Consider the following 24,424-nt stretch of genomic DNA (forward strand, 5'->3'; position numbering starts at 1 on the left):
TTTGATACTTAGTCTTATAGCAAGTAAAACAGAAGCTACTTTGATGAAGAGCAGTTCTCTTAGTCTAGATTAACAGTTAGGATTTTGATAATTCACAGCACAATTGAAACAGAGGAGTTTTGTCAAAAGGTGGTGGGAGGAATTAATAGGCACTTCTACAAAGTAAGAGTAACAAAAGGAAAGTTGATGGAAACAGGCTCTACCTACCCTCAGTGTTTACAGGTTGTATGGTGGGTTAGCAAGCGGGGGAGTTGGTGAGTTTTTCATATACATCTGAAGAGCTAAGCCAGATAGGCCGTGGTATAACAGAAGAGGCGTGCAGAAACGCTTCAGACAGGAGTACTTTATTCCTAGTTACCATCGGACTGAAGTTTAAGCCAAGTTTTAAATATGGTACCAGTTAACTATAAAGATTCTGTCTGAGAAATTGGCTGGACGCGGTGGCTCACGCCTATAGTCCCAGCACTTTGAGAGGCTGAGGCGGGCGGGTCGCCTGAGGTTGGGAGTTTGAGACCAGCCTGACCAACATGGAGAAACCCTGTCTCTACAAAAAATACAAAATTAGTCAGGCGTGGTAGCACATGCCTGTAATCCCAGCTACTCAGGAGGCTGAGGCAGGAGAATTCCTTGAACCTGGGAGGTGGAGGTTGCGGTGAGCCGAGATCCCACCATTGCACTCCAGCCTGGGCAACAAGAGCAAAATCTGTTTCAAAAAAAAAAAAAAAAAAGATTATATCTGAAAAATTATAAAATTTTATCCTGAAATAGCACTTAGTATGGTATGGGTTTTAGAGTGAAACAGATCTTAAGAAAAATAATTTTAGATTGCGTTTAGAAACCAACTGGCAGTGAGTCCTGCTAGTTTTTCTTTGTCAGCACTGATTTTCAAGAGGTCTTGTTATCATCTGATTTTGTTGTATCCTTTTAGAGTATATTCCGTGTGGTGTTCCATGACAGAAGGCTTCAGTACACTGAGCATCAGCAGCTAGAGGGCTGGAGGTGGAACCGACCTGGAGACAGAATTCTTGACATAGGTGAGTTAAGAGAATCTATTGCCTAGGAAATGCCTTTAGCTATGGACCCAGAGTTGGTTTTCTTTATTTGACATTTACCTTGATTCATATGCTTGAGAGGCTCAATTAGTATAAACCTTGAAATTATTTACTAAGCATAAAAAATTTTAAGTAATACAAGTTAAAATGATATCAAAATTGAAGTTGGAAGTGTAAACACTTTAGTTCCATAGCAACTATAGGTTGATTTTGTTGTTTTTTAAGTTGTGGTAAAATATACATTACATAAAAGTTATCGTTTTAACCATTTTTAAGTGGATAGTTCAGTAACATTAGGTACATTCACAGTATTGTGTAACCATCACTATCATCCATCTCCAGAACTTTTCTCATCTGCAAAACTGGAAGTCTGTACCTGTTAAACAACAACTCCCCATTCTCCCTTCTTCACAGCCCCCGGTAACCACTATTCTCCTTTCTGTCTCTATGAATTGGACTACTAAGTACTGCATAAATGAAATCATACAGTATTTGTCCTTTTGTGACTGGCATTTTTCACTTAGCATAATGTTTTCAAGGTTCATGGTATAGCATACATTAGCATTTCCTTCCCATGCAAGGCTGAATAATATTCTATTGTGTGTATATATCACACTTTGTTTATCCATTCATCCCATGATAGGCACTTAATTTGATTCCATTTCTTGGCTATTGTGAATAACGCTGCTATGAACATGGATGTACAAATATGTGTTTGAGTCTCTGCTTTTAATTCTTTTGGATACATATCCAGAAATGGAATTGCTGGGTCATATGGTAACTCTATCTTAAATTTTTTTTAGAAACCACTATATTGTTTTCCACAGTGACTACACATTTTACATTTCTACCAGCGGTACTCAAAGGTTCCAATTTTGGCCGGGCGCGATGGCTCACGCCTGTAATCCCAAAACTTTGGGAGGCCAAGGTGGGCAGAACATGAGGTCAGGAAATCGAGACCATCCTGGCTAACACGGTGAAACCCCGTCTCCACTCAAAATACAAAGAAATTAGCCGGGCGTGGTGGCGGGCGCCTGTAGTCCCAGCTACCCAGGAGGCTGAGGCAGGAGAATGGTGTGAACCCGGGAGGCGGAGCTTGCAGTGAGCCAAGACCACGCCACTGCACTCCAGCCTGGGTGACAGAGCGAGACTCTCTCAAAAAAAAAAAAAAAAAAAGGTTCCAATTTCTCCAATCCTTGTCAACACTTGTTGCTTTCCTTTTTTTTTTTTTTTTTTTTTCCTGAGATGGAGTTTCGCTCTTGTTGCCCAGGCTGGAGTGCAATGGCGCGATATCAACTCACCACAACCTCTGCCTCCCAGGTTCAAGTGATTCTCCTGCCTCAGCCTCCAAGTAGCTGGGATTACAGGCATGCACCACCACACCTAGCTAATTTTTGTATTTTTGGTAGAGACGGGGTTTCACCATGTTGGCCAGGGTAGTCTCAATCTCCTGACCTCTTGATCTGCCCGCCTCGGCCTCCCAAAGTGCTGGGATTACAAGCGTGAGCCACTGCACCTGGCCTGTTGCTTTCTATTTTTTGATAATATCCATCCTGATGGTTGTGAAGTAGTATCTCATTGTGGTTTTGATTTGCATTTCCCTGGTGATAAGTGATGTCAAGCATCTTTGCATGTGCTTATTGGCCATTTATATATTTTCTTTCTTTCTTTATTTTTATTTATTTATTTATTTATTTATTTATTTTTGAGATGGAGTCTCCCTCTGTCGCCCAGGCTGGAGTGCAGTGGCATGATCTTGGCTTACTGCAACTTCCACCTCCCGGGTTCAAGCGATTTTCCTGCCTCAGCCTCCTGAGTAGCTGGGATTACAGGTGCCCGCCACCACACCCAGCTAATTTTTGTGTTTTAGTAGAGACAGGGTTTTGCCATGTTGGCCAGGCTGGTCTCGAACTCCTGACCTCAGGTGATCCACCCGCCTTGGCCTCCCAAAGCGCTGGGATTACAGGTGTGAGCCAGGGCTCCTGGCCCGTCATTTATATATTTTCTTTGGAGAAATGTCTATTCAAGTCTTTTGCCCACTGTCGAATTGGATTGTTTTGTTTTTTTTTGTTATTGAGTTGAAAGAATTTTTAAAATATTCTGGATATTAACCCCGTAGCAGATATATCACATGCAAATCTTTTCTGTTATTGTGTGGGTTGCTTTTTTACTATGTTGATACTATCCTTTGATGCACTAAAGTTTTACATTGAGGTGGTCCAATTTATCTAATTTTTTTTCATTGCCTGTGCTTTTGGTGCCACATCCAAGAAATCATTGCCAAATTCAGTGCCAAGATGCTTTTCCCATATGTTTTCTCCTAAGAGTTTTATAGTTTTAGGTCTTATATTCAGGTCACAGGTCCATTTTGAGTTCATGTTTGTATATGGTACAACCATATACAAAAAAGGTTGTATGGTAAGCCATATACAGAAAGAAGGGCCCAACTTCATTCTTTTGCATGTGGATACCCAGTTTTCTCCACACCGTTTGTTGAAAAGACTGTTCTTTCCCCTACTGAATGGTCTTGCACCCTTGTCAAAACTCATTTGACCATATATTTGAATACTTATTTGTAGGCTGTCTATTCTATTCCATTTGTTTGAATGTCTGTCTTTATGCCTATACCTCACTATTTTGCTAAGTGTAGCTTTATAGTCAGTTTGGAAGTCGTGAAGCATGAGACCTCCAACTTTGTTCTATTTCATGATTGTTTTGGCTGCTCAGGATCTGATATTTTGTTTTGCGTTTATAAAGAGGGGCAGACTTTTTTCCCCAGCATGCTGAAAGTTCCTTCATTTTACTAGTGCCTGAGAACCAGGCACTATAAAGTGGGAGTTCTGGTATTAGAAGCTATGTCACTTGGTTTGCAGTTAAGTTGTGTCTTCCCACGTTGCTACACAGAGTACAATTTGTTTTTCCTAAGTCATAGGGTATAAAGGAAAGATCTTCACAAATACACATGCAGTGACTTTTCATGGTATCTGCATCTCTGATTTCTAATTGGTTAAAATTTCCTTTTGGTAAACATAGTTGTTAAGAAAAATTTAACTGCTACTAATTTTACCTGAGAAAACATTGGTTCTCATGCAGTGATCCTGATATCTGTATGATAAGTTGACCTTAAGATGAATCTAACACAACTAATATTGTGGAGTGGGACCCACTTGATGCTGTATTGTTTGAATCATTGATACCAAAACAGTAGTATAGTTAATACCACAGTTCTGATAATACATATTACCTGGCCTTAACTCCCCAGTTTGATCATTAATAGGAGAAATCAGGGAATGCTATTTGAATATCTGCTGTGTGGAATGGAAAGAAAAGTTCTACTCAAACCCATTAATTCTTGCTTCCCTTTTAAGTAAAGATTTGTCACTCTGTTATAGGATTATTTGATGACTTGGTAAGTCAGCATCAACCATCTTTTTTTTTGAGACAGAGTCTTGCTCTGTCGTCCAGGCTGGAGTACAATGGCATGATCTTGGCTCACTGCAACCTCTGTCTCCCGGGTTCAAGCCATTCTCATGCCTCAGACTCCTGAGTAGCTGGGATTATAGGCATCCACCACCACGCCCAGCTAATTTTTATATTTTTAGTAGAGACAAGTTTTCACCATGTTGGCCAGTCTGGTCTCGAACTCCTGACCTCAAATGATCCACCCGCCTTGGCCTCCCAAAGTACTGGGATTGCAGGCGTGAGCCACCACGCTTGGCCTGCATCAATCTTTATGTTAAAATTTTCCCACTTCCATTCGTGGTATAATGCTTTCTACCTTCATATAGACACTCTGCTGCACCCCTTCAATAGCAATACTCTTAATGTGCTTTGGCAATGAAACTAATTTTCAAACTGTAGTTGAAATAGATTATAAATTACAGTTTTCATGATAGTGTAGACTTAATCCACCTTAAATAGGATTTTAACAAATTAAAAGGAAACTGCCTTTAAACTGCCATATTTTAAGCTAGAAGGAGGATACTGAACATTCCCAACACAAAGAAATGACAGATGTTTGAGACAATGAATATGCTGATTACCTTGATCTGATCACTATGCATTATATGTATTGAAACATCACTATATAGCCCACGAATATGTACAATTATTATTTCTCAATTTAAAAATGATTTTTTTGTTTTTCGAGACAGTCTTGCTCTGTCACCCAGGCTGGAGTGCAATGGCGCAATACTGGCTCACTGCAACCTCCGCCTCCCTGGTTCAAGCAGTTCTCTCTGCCTCAGCCTCTCAGGTAGCTGGGATTACAGATGCCCACTACCATGCCTGGCTAATTTTTGTATTTTTTAGTAGAGACGGGGTTTCGCCATGTTGGCCAGGCTGGTCTTGAACTCTTGACTTCAGGTGATCCGCCCACCTTGGCCTCCCAAAGTGCTGGGATAACAAGTGTAAGCCACCATGCCTGGCCTAAAAATAATTTTTTTTTTTTTTTTGAGATGAAGTCTTGCTTTGTCACCCAGGCTGGAGTGCAGTGGCTCGATCTCCGGCTCACTGCAACCTCCACCTCCCAGGTTCAAGCAATTCTCCTGCTTCAGTCTCCTGAGTAGCTGGGATTACAGGTGTGTGCCACCACGGCCGGCTAATTTTTGTATTTTTAGTAGAGATGAGGTTTCATCATGTTGGTCAGGCTGGTCTCGAACTCCTGACATCGTGATCCGCCTGTCTTGGGCTCCCAAAGTGCTGGGATTACAGGTGTGAGCCACCGTGCCTGGCCAAATAATTTTTTTAATGCCGTATTTTAAAAACTTTTTAAAGAGGAAAAAAGGTGCTCAGAAGCAAAGTACTTAAGTCAATTTTACTCTAATCAAATATTTTCATTGACAAAAAAGAAATTTAAGGTGTGGACTGGGCACTTTGGCTCAAGCCTGTAATCCCAGCACTTTAGGAGGCCAAGGTGGGTGGATAACCTGAGGTCAGGAGTTTGAGAGCAGCATGGCCAACATGGTGAAACCCCATCTCTACTAAAGATACAAAAAAATTAGCCGGGCGTGGTGGCACGGGCCTGTAATCCCAGCTACTCAGGAGGCAGAGGCAGGAGGATCGCTTGAACCCAGGAGGCGGAGGTTGCAGTGAGCTGAGATGGTGCCACTGCACTCCAGCTTGGGCAACAGAACAAGACTCCATAAAAAACAACAACAATGACAAAAAAAAAAACAAAGAAATTTAGAATGTGATATACAAAAATCTTGGTAGCTACATTGAGTAATATAAGAATCAATGCTTTCTTATTTAAAACTGAGTAGCCCTCAGAATTGTTCAATGATTACCATTTTGTTTCTCAGATATCCCAATGTCTGTGGGTATAATTGATCCTAGGGCTAATCCAACTCAACTAAATACAGTGGAGTTCCTGTGGGACCCTGCAAAGAGGACATCTGTGTTTATTCAGGTAAGGCGTTTCAGATAGGGTTCCAGTTTTGAAGAGCATCTCTTACTACCAGTTTATTTCTTAAAGGATAAAACATGTTAACTTTGAAGTCTTTACAGGGTTCTAGCCTGACTGTCAAGCCCAGGCTCTTTAACCTGTGCCTGAGAGCATTGAGGAGTTTCTAAATTGCTCTTCTAATACCCCAGTTTATTTATTTGTGTCTCCCAAAATTGCTTGGTAATGGCTGCATAATATTTCATTTCTTGGTTGTACCATAATTTACATAACAATTATTTGGCAGTTAGATTGGCATAATTTTTTTTGGGGGGGACAGGGTCTCGGCTTTGTCTCGCAATCTGGAGTGCAGTGGTGCAATCTCGGCTCACTACAACCTCCGCCTCCCAGTTCAAGCGATTCTCTTGCCTCAGCCTCACCAGTAGCTAGGACTAGAGGCGCATGTCACCATGCCTGGCTAATTTTTGTATTTTTGGTAGAGGTGGGGTTTCGCCATGCTAGCCAGGCCGGTCTTGAACTCCTGACCTCAGGTGATCCACCCACCTTGGCCTCCCAAAGTGCTGGGATTATAGGTGTGAGCCACCATGCCTGGCCTTGATTGGCCTGATTTTTTACTATTATCTGTGATGTTATTTTGAACATATTTGTACTTAAAATTTGATATGTGTATCTGATTATGTTCTTTGGGTAGAGTCCTTGAAAATCCTTATTTGTAGTAATTATAGTAACCACTAGTTTATTGATACTTCACATGAGATAGTCACTATGTTAAGTAAACACTTTATATATATGATTTTAAGACTTTCAGCTATAATCTTGTGGAGTAGTCAATCAGACAAGGTTCTTCTATTAAGATTCACCAGGCTGGGTGCCGTGGCTCACACCTGTAATCCCAGCACTTTGGGAGGCCGAGGCAGGCAGATCACCTGAGGTCAGGAGTTCGAGACCAGCCTGGCCAACATGGCGAAAACCTGTCTCTACTAAAAATGCAAAAATTAGCAGGGCGTGGTGGTGTGTGCCTGTAATCCCAGCTATTTGGGAGGCTGAGGCAGGAGAATTGCTTGAACCGGGGAGGTGGAGGTTGCAGTGAGCTGAGATTGTGCCATTGCATTCCAGCCTGGGTGACAACAGCAAAACTTAGTCTCAAAAAAAAAAAAAAAAAAAATTCACCAATCTTAGACTTTATGCAGTAGCCAAGCAAACCTTTTTCTCCACTATTGCTGTGAACTTTCATATTTACTATGTTCCCAGACTGGGTAGTGACTCCCCTTTCTACAATCTTCCTTAAAATTGAGGAAACTTTAACTAACATAAATCATTTCTCTTTTGCTAGCTCTGTGTTCTTTGAAGCAGTTAATGAATTTAGTTCCTCACAGTAGCTTTTGTTAGCATTAGATCTGTACTTTTGTTTGCATTTGTAAAGCATTTTTCTATTTCCTCTATCAGATTGTAAGTTCTTCAAGATCAAAAAGAGGAAAAGTGTTTTTTGTAGGTATTCATAATGCCTGGTAAAGGTTTTGCTGTTAATAGTTGCTAAAAAAAATACTGCCAACTGGTTTGGCTAGCTAGCGGTACTGAAGCCTTGCTGTTGTATTCTTTTCAGGTGCACTGTATTAGCACAGAGTTCACTATGAGGAAACATGGTGGAGAAAAGGGGGTGCCATTCCGAGTACAAATAGATACCTTCAAGGAGAATGAAAATGGGGAATATACTGAGCACTTACACTCGGCCAGCTGCCAGATCAAAGTTTTCAAGGTATTCCTGGGCAATGTGCTGGCCCTTGGATTCTTTTACCTTATCATTCTATTTTAACATTAGTTACCAAGTCAGAAAATCAACTTGTCTTTTTTTGAAGACTCACACACACAAAAAAAGTCTAAGCTCGAGTCATTGAAATAATTACCAAGATGCCTGGTAAGGAAATTTACATGGTCATAGGATAATAGGAACTTGGAAAAGAGGGCTAGAGGCAAGAACATGGATTCTCATTGAAAGCTCTTAAAGCCTATTGAAGTTACAAGCTCTTGTAAAGCTCACAAAAATTGACTAGTTTTGGTTATTTTCATACTTGATCTTTTCTTATTTGGTCTTATTTATTTATTTATTTTTGAGACTGGGTTTCGTTTTGTCACCCAGGCTGGAGTGCAGTGGCGCAATCATAGTTTAACCTCCTGGGCTCAATCGATCTTCCTGCCTCAGCTTCCCCAGTAAGTGGGACTACAGGCATGTGCCACCACACCGGGCTAATTTTTGTATTTTTTATAGAGAGGGGGTCTTGCCATGTTGCCCAGGCTGGCCTTCAACTCCCGGGCTTAAGTTATCTGCCCTCCTTGGCCTCCCAAAGTACTGGGATTACAGGTGTAAGCCACTGTGCCCCAGCCAGGGTCCTGTTTATTTTTATCACATGAATAAATATGTTCTCATTGTAAGAGATTGAATAATACAGAGGTATTCATAGCAACACTGAAATTCTCCCTTTACTACTCTTACACTGACCCCCTCCACAACCTCTTCCCAGAGGAAACCACTGTCATAATTTCATAATTTCGTATGTGTTCTTCTAGTTCCCTCTTCTTCTTTTTTTTGAGTCGGAGTTTCACTCTGTCACCCTGGCTGGAATGCAGTGGTGCAGTGCCAGCTCACTGCAACCTCCGTCTCCTGGGTTCAAGCTGTTCTCATGCCTCAGCCTCCCCAGTACCTAGGACTACAGGCACACACCACCATGCCCAGCTAATTTTTTGTATTTTTAGTAGAGACAGGGTTTCGCCATGTTGGCCAGGCTGGTCTCGAACTCCTGACCTCAGGCAATCCGCCTGCTTCAGCCTCCCAAAGTGCTGGGATTACAGGCATGAGCCACTGCGCCCAGCTCTTCTAGTTCCTTCCTGTGCTTTTATACACACACATACATAGCTATATACATATTTTCTTTGACACATAAATGGGATTATACTATTTGAAATGTTTTGAGGCTAGGCACGGTGGCTCATTACTGTAATCCCAGCACTTTGGGAGGCCGAGGTGGGCAGATCACAAGGTCAGGAGTTTAAGACCAGCCTGACCAAAATGGTGAAATCCCGTCTCTACTAAAGATAAAAAATTAGCTGGGTGTGGTGGCGGGTGCCTGTAGTCCCAGCTACTGGGGAGGCTGAGGCAGGAGAATAATTTGAACCCTGGAGGCAGAGGTTGCAGTGAGCCAAGATCTCACCACTGCATTCCAGCTTGTGTGACAGGGTGAGACTCCGTCTCAAAAAAAAAAGAAAGAAATGTTTTGAGACTTGATTTTTTTCAGTGAACTATATGCTTTAGAGATCTTTCCATGTCAGTAGCTATAGATCTAATTCTTTTCAACTCCATCGAATATAAACATTTAAATTTCCTATTTTCAAACTTAAAGTGATGTGTCTTGCCTTTACATCACTGCACATACAATTTTGTTTCATACGCGAATATTTAAGTTTTTGGAAGCAATATTTTGGATTAAAAGGTGAGTACCTGAATTTAAAGCAAAATATTTCTCATTTCAGCCCAAAGGTGCAGACAGAAAGCAAAAAACGGATAGGGAAAAAATGGAGAAACGAACACCTCATGAAAAGGAGAAATATCAGCCTTCCTATGAGACAACCATACTCACAGAGGTAAAAAGATTTCTTTTGGTGACAATTTCAGTTCATAATTTTTAATCTTAAAAATTCATCACTTCCAAACTGGTCAGAATTTACTTCTCCTAAGCCTTGAGGGACACAGTATCACATGGATTCTGTGTCCAGCGGCCTTAACAGGAAGATTGCTTTAGAATTTGGCACGAACCATGCCACTGTCTCTGTGTCCAAGTTATCTTTCCCCAAATTACTCTGGTTTGGTTTGGTTTGCTGCAGGAGCTATTGTGGTGTTCTTTGCTTTGTATGCATAAGCACATCTCTTGCCCAAATAGAATTCAGTTTCATCTTGGGCATAAACCACCTTCAATTTTAGGAAGAGCTGTGTGCTGCCTTTGGTTCTGGAACCCACTTATAACCAACAAAAATGGCCCGGGACCACGGTTTTCTAGACGTATTTCTTTTTAGAAGTCCTATTCCCAGCAGGCCTCCACAGGCCCCAAGATGGCGGAAAGAGAAGCAGTGTTCTCTATTGCTTATGGGAGTCTCTGAGGAATTAAGATTTACTAATCAAGATGTGCTATTCAAGTAACAATGTTTTAGTCAAATCCTGGGGTCATATATGCTTGTTCATTATCTAACTTATCCTTTGTTTTTAGTGTTCTCCATGGCCTGAGATCACGTATGTCAATAACTCCCCATCACCTGGCTTCAACAGTTCCCATAGCAGTTTTTCTCTTGGGGAAGGGTAAGTCTGGGAAATAAAATTGGCTTGTATTTGTCCAAAATATATATTCTTTCATTACCTGTTCATAAACAAGATCTTTTTTAATCAATGAGTATATCTATTTGGTCGTTCTTTGATGGATTTATATATTAACTGAGATTTAGAGTAGCTTCAAAAGAGATCGAAAGAGTTTTATATAGCCCTTTCTTCTCTTTGTGTTCTCCCCTCTCCCTCCTCCTTGTCTTTTTCTCCCCACTAGAAAGTAGCATTTATGGTCAATTTTTAGTGGTTCAGGGACTGATGATCTGGGCTTTTTGCCTCTCCCTATTACTGCACATCTTGTGGTTATTTCATTTCCTGATCATACTTGCACCAGACAGTGGTCTTTGGGAACTGGAAACAATTGTACAAACACTAAAATTTGTTTTGTTACTTGTTAGGAATACTTCTAACACCTAATTATTATGAATCTTTGATAATTGGGGAAATAAGTTTGAAGATGATGGCTAAAACGAAGTTTTGGAATTATTTATGGGATACATTTAATCTTGCCTTATTATCTTTTACCATAAGAGATAATTGAAAGTTGGTACAGATGCCTACTCCAATTTTAAAAAGTAGCTGTATTATAGTCCGAGCATTTAACATGTATCTCACATAACCATATTGAAACTTGAAATAGGCTACCAAATGTGCGAGTATATTGTTTGGTTGCAATGTTTGTGGTTTTGGATTTATTTAGGCTCTATGTCTGGCCTACTTTTTAAAGGATTTAATTAAGGTAGCTTAAATATTTAAAAAGTAACAATTAACAATAAAAGTAGGTATTAGTTGTAGAAGGAATACATATAAGTAGGGCCCTAAGATAAGTTAATTACTAAGTTCGAATACCAAATTTGAATTTTGCAGCTAAGGCTAAAAAAGGAAAAAGATCTTTTTTTAAAAGAAAAAAAAATCTTAACATCCACATAGATGATACATTCTACTTATAGGTAATTCCAAATATGATATAGGGTTTAAGAGCTGTGTTTAAAAATTTTTCTCTTCTCTTTGTCATGTACTTCATACTAGTTAAACTTTTTCTTCCATAAAAGTAGGCATTAGGGAAGAGGGACAATTCATAGACAAAGAACGTATAAAGAAAAACAGGCTGGGCGCGGTGGCTCACACCTGCAATCCCAGCACTTTAGGAGGCTGAGGTGGGCAGATTACGATGTCAGGAGTTCGAGACCAGCCTGGCCAACATGGTGAAACCCCGTCTCTACTAAAAATAAAAAAATTAGCCAGGTGTGGCGGCGGGCACTTGTAATCCCAGCTACTTGGGAGGCTGAGGCAGGAGAATCGCTTGAAACCAGAGAGCAGAGGTTGCAGTGAGCTGACATCATGCCACTGCACTCCAGCCTGGGCAAACGAGTGAAACTCCGTCTCAAAAAAAGAAAAGAAAAAGAAAAACTGTAGTGTGGAGATAACCCTTGGATCATAAATTAGGCAGCACTAATTTTTGAGGCTACTTTAAAAATAATTTTTTTTGCCGGGCGCAGTGGCTCACGCCTGTAATCCCAGCACTTTGGGAGGCGGAGGCGGGCGGATCACAAGGTCAGGAGATCGAGGCCATCCTGGCTAACATGGTGAAACCCTGTCTCTACTAAAAATACAAAAAAATTAGCCGGGTGTAGTGGCGGGCGCCTGTAGTCCCAGCTACTCGGGAGGCTGAGGCAGGAGAATGGCATGAACCCGGGAGGCAGAGCTTGCAGTGAGCTGAGATCGTGCCACTGCACTCCAGCCTGGGCGAGAGAGCGAGACTCCGTCTCAAAAAAAAAAAAAAATTGTTTTTTATTTTAAATCTGTGTGATGATATTGCATTGCATAAATTTTCTTCCAATATTTTTCTTGTATATGTGTGCATATTTATGTATTTCCTACAGTAGTAATGTATTGATAAAATTTTTTATCCTGATATTTTTCATTTTATTTTTAAATTTTTTTCTTGATAATTATTCTTTCATAATTTTTCATCTTAGTAAATTTATGGTTAAATATTTTTATGCCATAATTTATCTCATCAGTCCCAATTTATTGAAATGTTGATATTTTCTTCAGTTTCCTCAATAATAAGAAAATGTTGCTAATGACATAGTTTCTCCCCCTCCTCATAAAGTCTTTAGGTTAAACTAATAGAAAATTAAAGTATTGGGTCAAAGAATAAGAATGTGTTATGAGAGAGCACAGATTTTTTTTTAATCTCTAGCATGAGATTTATTGTGAAGCTGAGGAATGAAATAATGAGCCCCAGCATGTGTCATGGACTCATCCTTTCATTTTAAATGTTTCTTTAGAAATGGTTCACCAAACCACCAGCCAGAGCCACCCCCTCCAGTCACAGATGTAAGTCTAAAGTTGAATGTCAGTTACTTGCAATGTCTGGTAATACTTTGATGACTGTCCAATTCAGTAGAAATGCCCAACTTTTAGGGAGTATTATTCATTCATTCATTAAACAAACATTTATTGAATTTTGACTATGAACCAGATACTGTGCTAGGGACTAAAGATATGAAACAAGTAATGCAGGACCCTTCCATTTGAGCAGCTTACAGTCTAGTGGGGAAGAAAAGGATGGAACTCCTTCAGCATCTTGCATGGTTGGAGAAAGAGAAAACAACTTTCACAAACTAGGCCTGAGTATGGGGTTGTGTGGGGTGTTTGGCTATGTGTTACCTAATGGGGTAACAGACAAATCTATTTGGTTACCTAAAAAACGTGCTCTCCCTTTCAGAACCTCTTACCAACAACCACACCTCAGGAAGCTCAGCAGTGGTTGCATCGAAATCGTTTTTCTACATTCACAAGGCTTTTCACAAACTTCTCAGGTTAAATTTTCTTTTTCTTTTGTTTTCCCTAGCATGAGATTTTCCTTTGCATTCTCCTGGTATCCATGGGAGAGTTGTGTGTGTATATGTGTATGAGAGATCTTACTGCATTTTTCTGATGAAATGAATTTCATAGAACCCTTAAGACTTTCTCACTAGCTGCAGCTGTGCTGTGAAATACTTAAAAACAAACACCTTTTAGTTTAAATTCAATTTAATTTAAAAATGCTTATTTCATACAACACTTTTTAAAATGTATATCTCGTAGAGTTTTATCAAGGAGGCATTTGCAGGTAGTCTGAAATTTTCCCCTTGATATCACTATAATTTATTTCATTTACACAATACACTTTTATTTAGCTTTTTTTTTCTTTTTCTTTGAGATGGAATCTCACTCTGTCACCCAGGCTGGAGTGCAGTTGCATGATCTCGGCTCACTGCAACCTCCGTCTCCCATGTTCGAGCGATTCTCCTGCCTTAGCCTCCTGATTAGCTGGGATTATAGGCGCCTACCATCACACCCAGCTAATTTATGTATTTTTAGTAGAGACAGGGTTTCACCATATTGGCCAGGCTGGTCTCGAACTCCTGACCTCAAGTGATCCACCCTTCTTGGCCTCCCAAAGTGCTGGGATTACAGGTATGAGCTGCGGCACCTGGCCTATTTAGCACTTTTTGATGTGGTAGGAATACACAAATGGATGAGGCATACTTCCTGATCAAATAGCCCATTAATCATCTGGTATCCAAAAAAAAAAAAAAGCACCGAAACAAAACACAACTAATCAAAATATAACTCTGAAAAAATGATAAATAGTTGTGATTTTGTAGATAAGTGTTCTGATAGTGACAGTAAGACATTCATGGGAGGATTGGTGTTAGGGAACATGTGTGACACATGAGGTGAATCTAGGATTTATTTATTTATTTTTTTTTTTGAGACGGAGTCTCAATGTCACCCAGGCTGGAGTGCAGAAGCACAATCTTAGCTCACTGCAACCTCTACCTCCTGGGTTCAAGCAATTCTCCTGCCTCAGCCCCCGAGTAGCTGGGATTACAGGCACCCACCACCACACCCGACTAATTTTTGAATTTTTAATAGAGACAGGGTCTCACCATGTTGGCCAGGCTGGTCTCGAACTCCTGACCTCAAATGATCCACCCTCCTCGACATCCCAAAGTGCTGGGATTACAGGCGTGAGTCACTGCTCCTGGCCCAGGATTTTTTTTTTAAGAGATGGGGTCTTGCTATGTTGCCCACGCCTAACAGTCTTGAACTCCTAACAGTCGATTGGCCTCAACAATCCTCCTACCTCAGCTTCTCGAGTATCTGGGACTACAGGCATGTTGTGCCCAGCTTAGATAGTGGAAGGTTATTTCAGGCAGAAAGAACAACTTGCTCATTAGACATCATCAGTATGATGAAAGCATAGGGTTAAGTGGGGAGGTTAATTGGGGGGAATTGAGATGGGAGAGGAGGTAGGAGCCAGGTCATGAAGGGCCTTATATGCCATGAAGAAAATTATGGATTGTAACATTCTGGTAATGAGGTGTCCTTATAATACAGCCCATTTTAATAGTCATTAACAAAGAGAATCTTTGCCTTTATCATCCATTTTCTTATATTTATTCCAGGGGCAGATTTATTGAAATTAACTAGAGATGATGTGATCCAAATCTGTGGCCCTGCAGATGGAATCAGACTTTTTAATGCATTAAAAGGCCGGTATGTAATTAGTGTTAAAATATCAATAAGGTTGGGATTCCAAATGGATTTGGATTCAGAAATTCTTCACAATACTCTACACAGCTAAATATACCTTCTCAAAACATTTCTTTTAAATGTCAGCTATGTACCAAATAAAGATTTTAGAAGAATGTTTTCTTGCACTTTGTCCAAGGAATTCCCCATGATATTCCATTTTTCATTTCCAGGTGAATGAATTTTCCAGTGAAAATTCATCATCCTTTTCATGAGCCAGGTACTATTGTAGGCTCTGGGAATATTAATATATTGGTGAGCAAAACAGGGTGCCCATTGTTAGGGAGTTTACTTTCTAATGGGGAGTAAGATAAATAAATATTGTGGATAGTGATAAGAGCTTTGAAGGAAAACAAAACAAATAAGCAAAAAACAAGGTTGTGGGCTATAGGGTGCCCAGAATATGGTCAGGAAGGGCCTCTCCAAGGAGGGGATATTTAAGCTGAGTTCTGAGAAGGATGCAGCTCTGGAGTCACAGGAAGGGAGACTGTTCTAGGCAGAAGGAACAACAGGTGCAAAGGTCCCAAGTTGGTTTTAACTGGAGAAGTGGTCATTCTTAAATGTGGGTGGGAATTACTTTTTTTTAATTTTTTTGAAAACAGAGTCTCACTCTTTCGCCCAGGCTGGAGTACAGTGGAGCAATCTTGGCTCACTGCAAGCTCCACCTCCCGGGTTCGTGCCATTCTCCTGCCTCAGCCTCCTGAGTAGCTGCGACTACAGGCGCCCGCCACCATGCCCAGCTAATTTTTTGTATTTTTTAGTAGAGACAGGGTTTCACCGTGTTAGCCAGGATGGTCTCGATCTCCTGATCTCGTGATCCGCCCGCCTTGGCCTCCCAAAGTACTGGGATTACAGGCGTGAGCCACCACGCCCGGAAAATGTGGGTAGGAAGTGTCTGCCTGCAATTGTTAAAATACATAGTAATTTGTGGTCCTTTTTTGGGATTTACAATTTTAAATAGGTGTAGTAACATTGATGAAAAAAGCATTTAGGTCAATGGCAACAGAACTAAATCAGTGACTATACAGTAAAATAGAGTGCGCAGTATTTATTTTTGGTTTGCTTTTGTTTTGGGGTTTTTTTCTTGAGACAGGGTCTTGCTCTCTCACCCAGCCTGGAGTGCAGTAATGCAATCATGGCTCACTGCAGCCTCGATTTCATGGGCTCAAGCCATCCTCCTGCCTAGATCCCTGAGCAGCTGGGACTACAGGCACGCACCACCACACCCGCCTAATTTTGTACTTTTTGTAGAGGCGGGGTTTTGCCGTGTTCCCCTGGCTGGTCTCAAACTCCTGAGCTCAAGCAATCCTTCTGACTCGCCTTCCTAAAGTGCTGGGATTACAGATGTGAGCCACCGTGCCTGGTCATATTTGTTTTTGTCTACATCATAAGGGATGTTGAATCTTGGAAAATTTTAAGGAAGGAAGTGAAATCAGGGGTTGATGACTTGTGGAAAAATAATTGATCTTTCATTTTTTCAAGCATATTATCTAAAGGGTGTTTAGAAATTGGAAGGAGTAAGATGATCAGATCAAGAGGTAGTTCTAAGAAGAACAGAGAAAGGACTTAGGCTAGTTAGGAGAAGGTAATGAGAGAAATAAGATGATCTAGTTTACTGTGTTGGCATTTTTTAGTAAAAAGTATATCTTGAACCTGACCCATTAGACAGTGGCTTTTATATTTTGACTATTTCTAACTTTTACACCAAAGGCCACAAACTCAAATGACTATAGAGTACATACAGGTAATGTAAGTGAATGGCAGTCAAGACTGGGATATAGTGAAGAATATATGCATCATGTAAGAAGAACGGCTGATTGTTTTCATGTGAGAATGCGGGCCTAAGATTGCTAGATCTGAGTCTTCAGGAAAAGCCAAAAGTTCAGAGGTTTATATGATGTCTCATATTGGAACTAATTCCACTTAAGGAAAAAAAAACCCTACTACTGGGGAACTAATAAAACATAGCAAATTAATTGCATTTGGCCAATGAGCTTCCAATTTTCATCTGCTCTATACGATTAATGTAGAAACACAATTTCTCCCTTCTTTTTATTGTGCTTACCATAAAGAATGTAAGACTAATTAGCCTTTTTCCTCCCCTTAGGATGGTGCGTCCAAGGTTAACCATTTATGTTTGTCAGGAATCACTGCAGTTGAGGGAGCAGCAACAACAGCAGCAGCAACAGCAGCAGAAGCATGAGGATGGAGACTCAAATGGTACTTTCTTCGGTAGGTTGTTCTGGACACACCAGGACAGATATGAAGAAAGGTGAAGAGATAACTTATGGGCATGTGTGATGGGAAACTATCAAACAGCAGATTTAGTATTTGCTAGAAGTAACAATAATCACTAGCATTTATTAAGTTCCTAATACATGGCAGGTGCCATTCTTTTTTTTTTTTTTGAGACAGAGTCTCACTCAGTTACCCGGGCTGAAGTACAGTGGCGCAATCATGACTCATTGCAGCCTTGACCACCTGGGCTCAAGTGATTCTCTCCCCTCAGCCTACCGCGTAGCTAGAACTATAGCTACTCGTTTGCCTAATTGTTTTATTTATTGTAGAGATGGGATCTCCCTATGTTGCCCAGGCTGGTCTTGAACTCCTGGGCTCAAGCGATCTCCCTGCCTCAGCCTCCCAAATTGCTGGGACTATAGGTGTAAACCACCACACCCAGCCAGGTGCTATTCTTAACACTTTTTATATGCTTTAATATTTACAACTAATATCTCCTCTTTGCGGAGGATTTTACTGTTATCTCCGGTATTTATGTGAGAAAAATCAGGCCTAGGAATGTTAAATAACTTGCCCTAGGTCGCACAGCTGCAAGTGGTTGAGCCAGGATTTGAACTTAGGCAGTGTGATTTCTGAGTCCTTCAGAAAAGTGGGCATTCCTAGTGATCAAGTTACCTGTAAGAGTGGACAAACTTTGTACTGACTGCTGTTGCTCTCTCCCTTTTGCAGTTTACCATGCTATCTATCTAGAAGAACTGACAGCTGTTGAATTGACAGAAAAAATTGCTCAGCTTTTCAGCATTTCCCCTTGCCAGATCAGCCAGATTTACAAGCAGGGGCCAACAGGAATTCATGTGCTCATCAGTGATGAGGTAGATTTTTCAGTACAGTTGAATTACCAGATGATGATTAATTTGTCAGCGCATGGAGCAAGAGCAGTTCTCCTGGGGCAGAGTGTTCTGTTTTCTAGATCAGAGGGTTTCATACTTTTTTGCTTGCTTTCCTCCTAATTTTTTTTTTTTTTTTTTTGAAACAGTCTCTCTCTGTTGCCCAGGCTGGAGTGCAGTGGCCCAATCTCAGGTCACTGCGACCTCCTCCTCCTGGGTTCAAGTGATTCTCCTGTCTCAGCCTCCCGAATAGTGGGAATTACAGGCGTGCGCCACCACGCCTGGCTAATTTTTGTATTTTTAGTAGAGATGGGGTTTTGCCATGTTGGCCAGGTTGGTCTCAAACTCCTGGCCTCAAGTGATCCACCCGCCTCGGCCTCCCAAAGTGGTGGGATTACAGATGTGAGCCACTGCGCCTGGTCCTAAAATATTTTAAAAACCACATATTCCCATGCACATTTTTAGGTTGACTTAAAATTTTTTGTTAAAGTTTAAATAGTTGTAAAAGATGTCATTTCTGGGCATATATAATGACATTTTTAAGTGAAATGGTTACATCATTATTCTAATTGCATCCCATGTAACCTTAATACAAAAATGATTTAATACCACCACCATCCATTAAAAAAAAAATACGATTGTGCTTTTCTTTAACAGTTAGAATTCTTATACTATTCCTCTGTTTCCTTGAACTCTTATTTTCATTTACTTCCCCCATTGAATTTTATCTTACTGTAACTTTTTTTTTTTGAGACAGAGTCTCACTCTGTCGCCCAGGCTGTTGTGCGGTGGTGTGATCTCGGCTCACTGCAACCCCGCCTCCTAGGTTCAAGCGATTCTCCTGCCTCAGCCTCCCAAGTAGCTGGTATTTAAACAGGCACCCACCACCATGCCTGGCTAATTTTTGTATTTTTAGTAGAGGCTGGGTTTCACCATGTGGCCAGTCTGGTCTCGAACTCCTGGCCTCAAGTGATCAACCCGCCTCAGCCTCCCGAAGTGCTGGGATTACAGATGTGAACCACCACGCCTGACCATCTTACCATAACATATTTTTATGCACAAACATCTTTTATTGATTATCCTACTATATTTGTTTGAAATAAAGTTTTTAAATAAAAATTTAAAAATTATTATAATGGAATTATCATAATTATACAATTGATTAAAATAATGTAAATATGCTACATGTTTTAGTAAGTAATTATTAAAGATTAAGAAGGCTGCCCAGGCGCAATGGCTCATGCCTGTAAACCCAGCACTTTGGGAGGCTGAGACGGGTGGATCACAAGGTCAGAAGTTCAAGACCATCGTGTCCAAGATGGTGAAACCCCATCTCTACTAAAAATACAAAAATTAGCTGGGCATGATGGCAGGTGCCTGTAATCCCAGCTACTTGGGAGGCTGAGGCAGAGAACTGCTTGAACCCGAGAGGCAGAGGTTGCGGTGAGCCAAGATTGCGCCACCGCACTCCAGCCTAGGCGACAGAGTGAGACTTCATCCAAAAAAAGAAAAAAAGAAGGCCAGGCGCAGTGGCTCACACCTGTAATCCCAGCACTTTGGGAGGCCGAGGCAAGCAGATCACCTGAGGTCGGGAGTTTGACCAACATAGAGAAACCCTGTCTCTACTAAAATACAAAATTAGCCGGGTGTGGTGGCACGTGCCTATAATCCCACCTACTCAGGAGGCTGAGGCAGGAGAATCCCTTGAACCCAGGAGGCGGAGGTTGCGGTGAGCCGAGATGGGGGCATTGCACTCCAGCCTGGGCAACAAGAGCAAAACTCTGTCTCAGAAAAAAAAAAAAAAAAATTAAGAAAAAAATTATTACAGGTATATCTATGAATGAGTTCGATGAAATTGTTTCGTTCCCTACCCGTACCCTTGCACATAATTATTTCCTTTGTAGATGAATACTGCCTATTGATTGCTAGAATGACACAGGATTTCAGCATCAATTCCATTCTGTTTTTTTCCTCTAGATATAAATGCTGAGGGACTTGATTCCCATAAATTGATTGGAATGGATGGAATTTTGTAATGACAATGTCATTAGATTATACTTCAGAATTATATACCAGAAATTACATAGTGATATTATCAAAAAATCATTTTGAATCCTCTATCTTACGACAATTTGTGATTAGGTTACTCTTTACTTCTGGTGAAAGGAAAGAGTTAGAAACCATGTGGCTCATAAAAGGGTCTATTGCTCAGTTATTAGCGTTCACCTTCGCCATTCCACTTTGCCACCTGAAGCTTTCACATCATGGGCCACCTTATTAGGATCCTGGGAGGGTGAAACTCATGCCTTTATCTTGGGAGAAGGGAGTTTATCCCTGGGAGAAGGGAGTTTGAGAAGGGAAAGTGGGGAAGGAAAATTAAAGAGGTTTTAGGAAAGAGCACATATGGGAGTTGAAGACACGGAAGTCAGTTCTCCTGTATGCACATATTAGTGTCCGTGTGCTCCTTGGAGAGTCTTGGGGTTAACCCAGGGAAATGCATACCAGGCTTTAAAACAACTCTTCTAATCTGCTTAGTTTTTTAATATTTAAAAACCAAACGGGAGGGGAGGAAAAAACTTATGATCCTAGATATTCAAGAAATACATTATTTGTGACCTGTAAAGCCTCCCATATAAATCCCTCTGGATGTGGGGTAGTCCTTAGGGACACAGGAATATAAAGGGGTTATTTTTCATTTAAATAATCACAAATTTTCTTGCATTTTTCAGATGATACAGAACTTTCAGGAAGAAGCATGTTTTATTCTGGACACAATGAAAGGTAATAGTAAGACAAACATCTTTCTCTAAGCAGTTTAACAGCTTTACTACTACTAGGCAAAGTACATACTTCTTTGAGGAGAGATAGGAAAAGTAACCATATTTGGGTAAAGAAAGTGACAATATTAGAGATTGTTCCTTTTTTTAAGTTGGCTTTTTCTTTTTTTTTGAAACAGAGTCTCGATCTGTTGCCCAGGCTGGAGTGCAGTGGCATGATCTCGGCTCACTACAACCTTCGCCTCCCAAGTTCAAGTGGTTCTCCTCCCTCAGCCTCCCAAGTAGCTGGGATTACAGGCACGTGCCACCATGTCTGGCTAATTTTTGTATTTTTAGTAGAGATGGGTTTCACCTTGTTGGCCAGGCTGGTCTCGAACTCCTGACCTCAAGTGATCCACCCACCTTGGCCTCCCAAAGTGCTGGGATTACAGACATGAGCCACTGTGCCCGGCCCGGCTTTTTGCCATTCTCTTCCATCTTCCATTACAGATGAGGAAATTGAGGCATGTTGTTTTTATAATGCATTTTTTTTTTGAGACAGAATTTCGGTCTTGTTGCCCAAGCTGGAGTCCAGTGGCGTGATCTCAGCTCACTGCAACCTCCGCCTCCCTTTTCTCCCCTTCTCACGAGAGTCTTACCATACTTTTTTTCTCCTGCTGTGTTTTAGAGGTGACTAAAGATGATTCTCGCTCTCTTTTTTTTTTAACAGCAGAAACCAGTGATAGCTATCATATCATACTGAAGTAGGAGTGCGGCGTTTCGTGCCCAGTGGCTGCTGCTTCCTTCACCTCTGAAAACGGCCCTCTTGAAGGGGGATATGAATGGAGATTTGAAGGTCTGCAAGAACCTGACTCATCTGACTGTGTGTGGAGGAGTCCAGGCCATGGAGGCAGAATCCTGGCCCTCTGTGTTGGCCCAAGCTCTTGTGGCACACACAGATTACTGCCCAACATGCAGTTCTGCAGCTGTTTTAGTTAAAATTTCTGGACCTTGTTGTTGTTGAATATGAGTAGAAACTCTACATAATTTAGAGTGTATGTAGGGCATAATGATGATGGGAATTGTGTGATGTTTAACAGGAAGATCTTAAATTTTGTGATATGGAGCCCTGTAATTTTTTTCTTATATAAAAATGGGTATCTATATTCATAAGACTAGGTCTTCAATCTCTTTGTACTGGTCTCAAATGTACTGGTATCTCTGCTTTTTGCCACAGTTTGTCCCTGAAAACTTTATCAATGAGGAGAAATACAGAGACAGAATTTTCCTTTTGGTTCCCCTGTAATACCACAACTAATAGTATTTTCTTTTTTTTTTTTTTTTTTTTTTTTTTGAGACGGAGTCTCGCTCTGTCGCCCAGGCTGGAGTGCAGTGGCGCGATCTCGGCTCACTGCAAGCTCCACCTCCCGGGTTCACGCCATTCTCCTGCCTGCGCCTCCCGAGTAGCTGGGACTACAGGCGCCCGCCACCACGCCCGGCTAATTTTTTGTATTTTTTAGTAGAGACGGGGTTTCACTGTGTTAGCCAGGATGGTCTCGATCTCCTGACCTCGTGATCCGCCCGCCTCGGCCTCCCAAAGTGCTGGGATTACAGGCGTGAGCCACCGCGCCCGGCCAACTAATAGTATTTTCAGCTAACATTTATTGACCAGGCAGTGTGATAAATTTTTTGAATGACCATCTTGTTTAACCCCCTAATCACACCATCTGAAGTAGGTGCTATAGTGACCCCCAACCGAAGATGAGGAAATGGAGACACACAGTGGCTAAGTAGCTTGCTAGGTGCCAGGAGCTGGCAAGCAGTGATGCTGAAATCCAAACCAGGCAATCTGGCCCTCCTTATTCACCCTCTCATACCACCAGTGCCACCCATTATAACCTGTGTTCACTTCGCTTATTACTGTGGCCCTTCTGGTGACTACGACATAACACTGAGTATGAACTGAGGAATTAACCACTGAAAGAGACAAAGCACACCTAAATAATGATGAACAAATCAAGACCTACAAAAAAGGAACACATAGATGCTTTTTAAGTGTCATTAGTTATCGGAATCAAAGAATTTGAGGTGGTGACAACTGGGGATTATCTGTAACTCCCCAGATTTACTGTTCTTGAATGACATTCTCAAACTATTTATTAATGAGTTAGTCTCATCCCTGCTTTCTGTTTCCTCTCTCTGCATCTTCTCTTGGCATAGGAAGTTATTTTACTCATGCTGTGTTTTTTAATATAAGCTTTACAAAAAAAGATGCATTCCCTTCCTGTTCACACTCTTACCATGTTTTTGTTCTTCCTTAAGAATGATTGTGTGTGTGTGTGTAAGTGTAACATCATGGGTTTTCTTTCTTCACTTGTAAAGTTTTATCTAGAAATACTTTTACAGGTTATGTTGAGGTACACAAAGATAATATTCTAAGATTGTGTATTGGATTTGGATTTGTGTGTGTGTGTGTGTGTTTAAAGCATTTGATAAGGTTTAAATGTTTTTTATACAGAGATTTTTGTTCATTAAACTCAATCTGCATCATGGTCTAATTTCTCTTGGTTTGAAACAAATTGAAAACTTTGAAACCAGAAAATTAAGTCAAGGACTTGTTTAAAACTGACCTGAGCAACTTGTTATATTACACCAAAATGCTTCTTAGTGAATGATTACCAGGTGTCTCCATTTTGAGGAGGAGACATATCTGGTTGTCTTATATTCCTAGTACTGGTTCTCAACTTCAGTTCTTTCCTCAGCAGGCTGCTATTGGTTTGGATTTTTTTTTTTTTTTTTTTTTAATGTCTAGGTGTTTGGGTAGGAAAGTTGGACTAGATGCCTTTTTCTTTTTTTTTTTTTTTAATATAGAAATGAGTCTGGGCACGGTGGCTCACGCCTGTAATCCCAGCAATTTGGGAGGCTGAGGCAAGCAGATCACTTGAGGCCAGGAGATTAAGACCAGCCTGGCCAACATGGTGAAACCCTGTCTCTACTAAAAATACAAAATTATCTGGGCGTGGTGGCACATACCTGTAATCCCAGCTACTTGGGAGTCTAAGACATGAGAATTGCTTAAACCTGGGAGGCGGGGTTGCAATGAGCTGAGATCAGGCTGCTGCACTCCAGGC

At 40.9% G+C, this 24,424-nt stretch overlaps 1 protein-coding gene across 17 annotated transcripts in view; it reads left to right on the forward strand.

Annotated features, from left to right (window-relative positions):
* Positions 1-23,845, forward strand: part of TFCP2 (transcription factor CP2) — a 77,005-nt gene extending 53,160 nt beyond the window's left edge. For 3 of the 17 annotated variants that reach the window (XM_031000884.3, XM_055357215.2, XM_063693988.1), the window contains 12 exons: positions 929-1,034; positions 6,356-6,462; positions 8,060-8,212; positions 9,982-10,092; positions 10,713-10,801; positions 13,117-13,165; positions 13,557-13,650; positions 15,286-15,376; positions 17,520-17,644; positions 18,380-18,522; positions 21,267-21,318; positions 22,024-23,845. In XM_031000884.3, the coding sequence (XP_030856744.1) occupies positions 929-1,034; positions 6,356-6,462; positions 8,060-8,212; positions 9,982-10,092; positions 10,713-10,801; positions 13,117-13,165; positions 13,557-13,650; positions 15,286-15,376; positions 17,520-17,644; positions 18,380-18,522; positions 21,267-21,318; positions 22,024-22,061 (1,158 nt within the window). In that variant the 3' untranslated portion in view covers positions 22,062-23,845. The remainder of the gene's footprint in view (positions 1-928; positions 1,035-6,355; positions 6,463-8,059; positions 8,213-9,981; positions 10,093-10,712; positions 10,802-13,116; positions 13,166-13,556; positions 13,651-15,285; positions 15,377-17,519; positions 17,645-18,379; positions 18,523-21,266; positions 21,319-22,023) is intronic. The other 14 variants (XM_055357219.2, XM_031000889.3, XM_063693992.1 and 11 more) reach the window with 8 other exon arrangements.
* Positions 23,846-24,424: the final 579 nt, after the last annotated feature.

This window comes from Gorilla gorilla, chromosome 10 (assembly GCF_029281585.2).
Source record: "Gorilla gorilla gorilla isolate KB3781 chromosome 10, NHGRI_mGorGor1-v2.1_pri, whole genome shotgun sequence".
NCBI classification, from domain to species: domain Eukaryota; kingdom Metazoa; phylum Chordata; class Mammalia; order Primates; family Hominidae; genus Gorilla; species Gorilla gorilla.